The 8,594-nt window shown below is 34.4% G+C and overlaps 1 protein-coding gene and 1 long non-coding RNA gene across 3 annotated transcripts in view; one reads left to right on the top strand and one right to left on the bottom strand.

The window, feature by feature from the left end:
• Nucleotides 1-7,882, bottom strand: part of LOC144548987 (uncharacterized) — a 50,460-nt gene extending 42,578 nt beyond the window's left edge. For both annotated transcript variants that reach the window (XR_013509528.1, XR_013509529.1), the window contains exon 1: nucleotides 7,539-7,882. This is a non-coding gene — a long non-coding RNA (uncharacterized LOC144548987). The remainder of the gene's footprint in view (nucleotides 1-7,538) is intronic.
• Nucleotides 3,244-7,027, top strand: LOC144548812 (uncharacterized). Its single transcript, XM_078297530.1, has 2 exons — nucleotides 3,244-6,223; nucleotides 6,496-7,027. Exons 1-2 carry the CDS (start codon nucleotides 3,254-3,256, stop codon nucleotides 6,871-6,873), a joined length of 3,348 nt encoding a protein of 1,115 aa, XP_078153656.1. The 5' UTR covers nucleotides 3,244-3,253; the 3' UTR covers nucleotides 6,874-7,027.
• Nucleotides 7,883-8,594: the final 712 nt, after the last annotated feature.

The following is an 8,594-nucleotide window of genomic DNA, read 5'->3' on the forward strand; positions in this document are numbered from 1 at the left end:
GAAAAAATATACAAAGTCCGGATGGATCGCTATTGTAGTAGGTCAGTACTATAACGACTCATTAGGAAAAATATTTGGTCAACTTCTTTCTAACCATACATCTCCCTTTAAGGAGACGAACACTCTGTGAGAGAAAAACCCATTCCACTATTGTAGTGGATGAGCACTGTGATAAATCAATGCAACGTTAACATTTCCCTTCCTTGCATGTTTTGATATCGGGTCGGGCATGTCCTATGGTTCGGATCGAATAATCAGGCTCCGATAACTCTCATGACTTATTAACATGGTCAGTGTCAGACGACTTATACTACCAAAGAATGATTGTTGTAATACATTTTAGTGAGTGAGCACTAATGTAGTGGTCTAGTGGATGGATCACTAATGTAGTGGATGGATCACTAATCTTTTGACCCACCTGCTAAGACTGTCAGGGTTACCTAGTTGCTTCTTCTTCGTTTTGAGGAGCACAATTTCATTGTCTTTATTAGACAACACGGAAGAGGTGAAAGGGAGGAGGAAGAACACAAACAAAATTGAAGACATGTATATAATTTTTGTTACTTATTTGGGTTTATGAATGGGTACTGTTTTAGTCTTTTAGAAGTCGTCGGGACAATTAAATTAATTGAAGATATGTATATAAACAAAAAGTATGTTTATATATATATATATGAGGAGGGTTAAAATGCACCATCCCTTTTGTATTCCTAACGTGCACCCACTCCTCATATCTTTATTTTTAAAGTTCTAATAGTCGATTCGAACCTTCCAACATGTTCTTAATATTAAAATGTGTTTGGAGACCAAATTTTACATTTTTTTGGAAATTTTTTACTATTTTTTTAGAATTTTTGAAAAAAAATGTAAAATTTGGTCTCCAAGCACATTTTAATATGAAGAACACGTTGAAAGGTTCAAATTGACTATTTGAACTTTGAAAATGAAGATATGAGGAGAGGGTGCACATTAGGAGCACAAAAGAGAGGGTGCATTTTAACCCTAATATATATATATATAGACACCAAGGTTCTAAATAGCGATTATAGCGGCATAGCGGGGAGACAAAAAAAAAAGCTATTGCGAATAGCGTAGCTATAGTGGAAGCTATCACACATAGCGATTTTTCCTTTTCAAACTTTATATTCTATATTTCTACTAATTATCAACATAATCAATATTAGAGAATTGATGTAACAACTAAATGACAACTAATCTAAGTCAATACTTTTTATCAATTACGGAAATAAGAATGAAAAAAAATCTAAAAAGTAACATTATTTAATAGTTTATACTTCACAGTATTACATATTATAATAGACAAAGAGCAATTAATTTTATAAGGTAAATGAAGTCAATATACATATTTAAACATTTTATAATTATAATAATAATCAAAATCAGCTTTCAATTAAAACGAACGATAATAATTTTACTAATGAATACTATAAAAAGAGTAATCAAAATGAATAATTAGTATTTGAATATTTCTCGATATAGAATGATAGAATAAATCACAAATAAAAATAGAAGCATATAGTTTGGTTTAGTATACTTATCGTAGAAGACCATGTAGCATTAGAAAAAAGAATAGAAGTACAGAAGTCCATATAAATTGCAAAAAAAAAATCATGTAGCATAGCGGTAGCTATAGCGGGTCTCATATAGCGGTAATAGCAGTCAGCTATTATAGCTATAGCGGCCGTAGCTGAGTTAGCGCAATTTTATCTCATAGCTTAGCGTTTATGGTCCGGAAAAGCTATAGCGCCGCTATAGCTAGCTATTTAGAAGCCTGATAGACACACACATCTAAATAAAATTATGTCCAAAACACTTCGGAAATTCTATTCCTCATCATTGAAGCGTGAGTGCGTTCAAGTTGTTTCTCGTTTTTTTGGAAAATCGGAACTTATATATATTTCTAAATCCTTTCCCTGCCCTCTACTCCGTGATATATATTATGTGTAATATTTTTGCAATTGGATGGATGGATGAAATGCTGAATTATTTGTTGAGGTTGTCTTTTTTTAGGTTTAATTTATTAGTCATGTTTTCTTGTTGTGAACTTCTTTGTTTGTGCAACATATTGCAGAGGTGGAGCTACAATATACCATGTTGGTCAACTGCCCACCCCTGAATTTTGATAAACAAGCTTAAATCTCTGTATATTTGAGTTTTTGTTTACCCCAAATTGTTAATTTTGCCCACCCCTACAGTGAAAAGGGGCAAATGTATTATTTTTAACTCCCTCTTCCTTTAATTGTAAGTAATTATTTTGAAATTTTCGTTTCATTTTCCATTTTCGTAATTTTTATTCAGATCTAGTTTTGTATCTTGGATATTCAAATATTCCCTAGAGAAATTATGTGAGCATATGAGCCATCAAAAGAGATTGTAATGAAATTATGTGAGTTATGCCCATACAATAAAATATCAAACATAAAGAGGCAATATGTGAGATTTATTGAGAGAAGAGCCGGCTCCATATTTTTCTCCTCCACTCCATTTTAAATTAATAAGATGTCTCCATTTCCATCCATTTACTCTCATTTTAAATCCAGTACACCTCCATTTCTCCTAATATTGTGTTGTTTTATTTGTGTTTGAATTTGTTTTATATTTTTTTTCTTACCTTTATTTTTCCTTCTACATTTTTATTTTCCTATTTTTTAATTGGATAAGGATATGGTCAAAAAATATAATTAATATTTAAAAAATTGGATTAAATTTGTAATTTTTTTCATTTTTTTTGCCCACCCCTGATCAAAATCCTGGCTACGCCACCGATATTGCACACTATATATATGTTTTTATATGAGTAATGTGTTTTGTTCAACATGCTATTCTCTAATTCGAAAAGTACTAATTTGTGTAAACTATAATATATTTTCATCTCCTGTCATACTTTATTTATTTCATATCCAGTCATCTCCAGCTTTCACATTCTGCATTTAGACCTTTTTAGCATGAGTCATATTCAAAATACTATCAGTGCGTTCAATGTAAAATGAGCCACAATTCCGGTTCCAATTAAGAAAATAGTCAAGTCCAATCTAGTCAGTTTCTACTTACAATTCAAGACAAAACTTCGAAATAAGACGTCCATACAAGACAGAAGAGCAGTTAGCACTAGAACGACTCATGAGGGGATTCTTGTGGTCAACTTTTTTCTAACCATACATCTCCCTTTAACTATAAGAAGAGCAGCACGTACTCTGTGAGAGAGAAACCCATTACCATCATTTCACAAATCATGGAGCATTGTTATAGCATGCTCACTATTCACCTCCTCTTAAGTCTCTTAACCTTATCCTCTTTTTCTCTCGCTGCCATAGTAACCACTAGTAAAACTGATCTATCAGCACTTCTCTCATTCAAGTCCCAAATACATGATGACCCATTTGAAGTCCTCTCCTCATGGAACGAGTCACTGCACCACTGTCAATGGCAAGGGATCTTGTGTGGCCGCCACCATCCAGATAGAGTGACTGCCCTCGTTCTCGACTCCAAACAATTGTCAGGTTATATATCTCCATCTCTAGCAAACCTCACATTCCTCCAAAGGATGAGTCTCTCTGATAATCAACTCAGAGGAAGCATCCCAGTAGAGATTGGATACTTGGGTAGGCTACATTTTGTCAACATGAGTGTGAATTTTCTCGATGGTAGTATTCCATCTACTCTAAGTAATTGTTCAAATCTAGAAGTTATTCATTTGAGAAATAATAATTTCCAAGGAACCATCCCATCTAACTTAGCGCAATGCAAAGATCTGAAAAAGATCAGTCTAGCGAATAACTTCCTCACAGGAGGCATACCATTGGAATTCGGCCTCCTTCCACAGCTCCAATTATTATCACTCTATGGCAATAATTTCACAGGATCAATTCCTTCCACCTTGGGCAACCTTAGTAGCCTAATATATCTTTATCTTGACCAAAATAGCATTAGTGGTCACATCCCATCTGGCTTGGGCAACCTTACTAACTTACTGGAACTTACTATTTCCCAAAATAAATTATATGGTTCCATCCCACATACCTTGGGTAATCTTCATGGTTTAACAGTTATTGATCTTTCCGAAAATATGTTAAGTGGATTCATCCCTAATGAACTAGGGAAGCTTCAAAACCTGAAGTTTTTTAATGTTTATCATAACAACATTTTGGGCGAAATACCTCACTCCCTTTACAACCTATCAACATTGTCTACTATGGATCTTGCTAATAACCAGCTAGATGGAACTCTCCCTTTCGATATGTGCAATTCTTTACCAAACTTGAAATATCTACTCCTCTATCACAATCAACTCAAAGGACAGATCCCATATTCCATATCCAATTGTTCTGCTCTTATTAATGTTGATTTAGATAATAATTACTTCACTGGCGTGATACCATCTAGCTTGGGAGCCTTACAAAATCTTCAAAAAGTTGTTTTTTCTTTTAATCAACTAGAAGCCAAGAGACCACTTGACTGGAGTTTCATGGATGCTATGACCAATTGTACATTGTTAGAAGTTTTACAACTTGGCGACAACCAACTACGAGGAGTGTTACCTAGTTCTATAACAAACCTTTCTAATAGTCTTCTTACACTCTCACTGACTAATAACCCAACTTCTGGAAGCATACCAGCAGAGCTCCGAAAACTCAATAACTTAAACTGGCTTGACCTAGGCGAAATGTTTCTCAGTGGCAGCATTCCGGTAGAAATTGGTAATCTTTACAAATTGGAAATATTAGATCTGGAGATTAACATGATTTCAGGTCAAATCCCAGCAACTTTTGCAAACCTCACCCAAATGACCGAGCTATATCTAGATAATAATGCAATAGAAGGGAGAATACCACTAGAGTTAAGTAGCATGAAATCATTAGAATTCCTAGAGATTTCAAATAATAAGTTGGTAGGTGAAATTCCCAAAGAAATCATGGGTCTTCCTTCTCTTTCCATCAGTTTGGACTTGTCACACAATTATCTAACTGGCATCTTGCCACCAAAAATTGGTAACTTGAAAAACCTGCAATCAATTCGTGTCTCAAATAACAAGTTGAGTGGAGAGATTCCTAGCACAATTGAAGAATGTCAGGTACTTGAGGCCCTTTATCTTGATAGCAATCTATTAAGAGGAACAATTCCATCCAGCTTGAGCAAACTAACAGGGCTGCAAATCCTTGATGTCTCTAACAACTCCTTCTCTGGTCGAGTCCCTGAATTCCTAGGTACAATGAACTTGCAATATTTGAATATTTCTTTCAATAATTTCGAGGGGGAATTACCAAAAGAAGGAATTTTCAAGAATGCTAGTGGTCTAGATGTAAGAGGAAATCCAAAGCTTTGTGGTGGAGTATCTCAAATGCATTTGCCACACTGCATTTCACAACCTTCCGCACAGAGAAATCACTTTCGAAGAAACATGGTGCTCATAAGTTCTGTTGTTGGTTCTTTTATTTGCATAATTGCAATCATTTGCTTGTTAGTGATTTATTATACTAGAAACAACCCTCAAAACAAACCACAATCTGATAAAGCTTTGAAATATGGGTTAGAGCCTGTTTCATACAATGACCTTCTTAGAGCTACTGAAAATTTCTCCCCAAATAATCTAATTGGAAGAGGTTCATTTGGAGAAGTTTACAAAGCCGTTATGAGCTTCGAGAATGTGACAACCGTTGCGGTGAAGGTGTTAAACCATGAGAAACACAGTGCTTCTAGAAGTTTCTTATCTGAATGCGAGGCATTAAAAAATGTGAGACACCGGAACCTTATTAAAGTGTTGAGTTTGTGTTCTAGCATAAACCACCAAGGTAATGATTTCAAAGCTTTGGTTTTTGAGTACATGCCAAATGGTAGCTTGGAAACATGGTTGCATCCAAATGCATGTACGGATCGGCCATTCAAAAGCCTCAGTTTCATCCAGAGATTGAACATTGCATTTGATGTGGCAGCAGCGCTAGATTATCTCCATTACCATTTAACTGCACCAATCGTGCATTGTGATCTCAAACCTAGTAATGTTCTTTTGGATGATGACATGACTGCACATGTGAGTGATTTTGGATTAGCAAGGTTTTTGGTTCGACCTGATACTATGCCTTCTCAATCAATGTCGAGCACCGCTGGAATTAAAGGTTCTATTGGCTACATTCCTCCAGGTATATATAGCAGAGCTTATTATTTGAGAAGTAATTTTTTTATGTTGCTGCTACAAAATTATTTATAGACTTTGTTAAGGTTCAAAGAAAAAAATTGGCCAAGGCTGTTCCACTGGCAAGGCCCAAGGGAAAAATATTTATTGCCTCATTTATAGTGACATGATTGAGACTGAATTTTATTATCTACCTATACTTTTTTAATTTACTGTCTTGGGCTATAAAATTTTAAAAAATCATGTGACCCATGTTTTCCAAACTAGGTGAATTAGACTTATGTTAATAGGTAGAGTCACAGCTCACTGTGCTTCTGTACTAATTAAATTTAGGGATGTAACTATTAACTTTTTATTGTCTAGAGTATGGGATGGGTGGTCGGCCATCGGTAGAAGGAGATGTGTACAGCTACGGAGTTCTTCTGCTCGAGTTGTTCACTGGAGTAAGTCCAACTGACGAGAGAATCAGAGATGGTTTGAGCCTTCGGAAGCAAGTTGAGATGGTTTTCCCCGACCAAGTCATGGACATAGTCGACCCCAAATTATTCCCTGAAACTGATGGAAAACACAATTTGTATGCACCTGAAAATGTCTATAGTTGTTTGGTTTCAGTGATTCAATGCGGGCTTCTGTGCTCCAAAGAGTCGTCAAAAGAGCGTATTTCTATCAAAGATGTTACCAAGGAGTTGAACTCAACACGAACAAAGTTGCTTAGGTCATAGAGACTAAGAAAAAAGGATTGAAAAAGAAGAGAAAGGGATCCACTAAATATGTATTATATGTAAAATTGGACAGCGGTTGTGGTAATTTATGTTGTTGTAGTATATATGTTGTAATAACGAATTGTTGAAAGTAACGGCTAAAATTGATATGATTTTGAAAACAATTTTATGAATTTTCAAATTAATTGAATTGAATCAAATTCTAATTGGATGACCAGAATTCCAAACTCAAAAATTATTCAAAAACTGTGGGGATGCACCTACTATCTTCGAGTCTGGATCCTCTACATTGCCACACCGTTTGAGTTTCAATTCAGACCATCTGATCATAATCCGGATCAATCCCAGCAAACTTTTAGAATCTGATTCAATTCAATTAAGGACAGAACAATCAATAAAGTTATGCTAGGGGTGTTCACTGCTCAATGCTGAATACACAAATTTTGGAATAAATGGTTTGGTTCGGTTGAATTTTTGAATTACTTTGGTCCGGTTTAATCTCTCTTATTTCAATTCAACTGATATATCTTGATATTTATTTCTATGATTTTTAAATGTATTTGTGTATGTATTGAGTTTTGACCTTTTGAAATTTAATCTCTCCTATTTCGGTTGAACCAAACAAACTGAAATTTGATCTCTCCTATTTGTTCCCATTAGTTTACCTTCTGATATCAGATGGATCATTAAATGTTAGAGTACCAAATGTGCAATAATTACACCATAGATCCACAGAGAAGGTCTATGCTTGTACCGCTCTTTCAAACACTTGTACCACCTCATTGGGCCCACATAGGCGCAACTTATGGGCTCCATACTTGACCCAAAATGCATAGCATAAGGGGAATTCCAGTAGGAATTTTTCATAAATTAGGTCTATGGCACCAATGTCATTTTGCACACGAAACCAAAATTTCATAAATTAGGTTAATGCTATTTTTGTGCTGATATGTTTTCTATTTTTCTGTTTTTTTATTTAGTGGGTAAGTAAAGTACTAAAGTGAAGTTACTTGGAAGTTTCCTAATACTAAATAATGTTATGAAGTTTCGGACTTAATAGCATACTTACCCATTAAATCGTAAAAAGTCGGAATGTTGAGAAATAGGATCTAGGATCTCAAATTAATAATCATCATAGATCTAGAAATATATAGAAAGCTAGAATTAAATCAAGGAAGTAAAGGACCTCCTTGCATATATTCAATAAATAGGTATACTGTACATAGGTACAAGGGACTATAATTTCGAAATTATACGAGGACAAAAAAGATGCAGATGGATTCTTATATTTCATCTACAGTGGGGAGAACACATTTAGAACTGAATGAAATAATTGTTTTCCCAAAATAATCTCTCCTCAGAAATTACATAAAATCAACACGGAACAAAATAAAACAATAAATCTAATCATTTACCGGCAAAGTTTGCTCGACTTCTCTGATCAGTGAAACTAATGCATCAAAATCCATGTTTTCACTATCCAGTATTTCTCTCAGCTTTTCTACAGTATAAACTGAAAAGAAGATAATTAAGAGGTATACTAAATATTCTATCATGTATGCTAATTTATCAACTTTTCGAATACTTATATGGCTTCTATAATTCATATAATGAATAACTTTCATATACATGTCATGTATATAAAATATCATGAGACTGGATCCATGTTTTACTGAAAATTTAAAATTTGTAACAGTGTATATATTAAACTATGATAAATA

This window comes from Carex rostrata, chromosome 34 (genome assembly GCF_964058835.1).
Source record: "Carex rostrata chromosome 34, lpCarRost1.2, whole genome shotgun sequence".
In the NCBI taxonomy this organism is placed as follows: Eukaryota; Viridiplantae; Streptophyta; class Magnoliopsida; order Poales; family Cyperaceae; genus Carex; species Carex rostrata.

What these genes read in the sequence shown, in the direction of transcription:
- LOC144548812 (XM_078297530.1), top strand. Translation starts at nt 3,254, where the DNA reads ATGGAGCATTGTTATAGCATGCTCACTATTCACCTCCTCTTAAGTCTC. An exon ending in TGCTGCTACAAAATTATTTA is followed by an intron (nt 6,224 to 6,495) that starts TAGACTTTGTTA and finishes GGGATGTAACTA; the next exon opens with TTAACTTTTTATTGTCTAGA.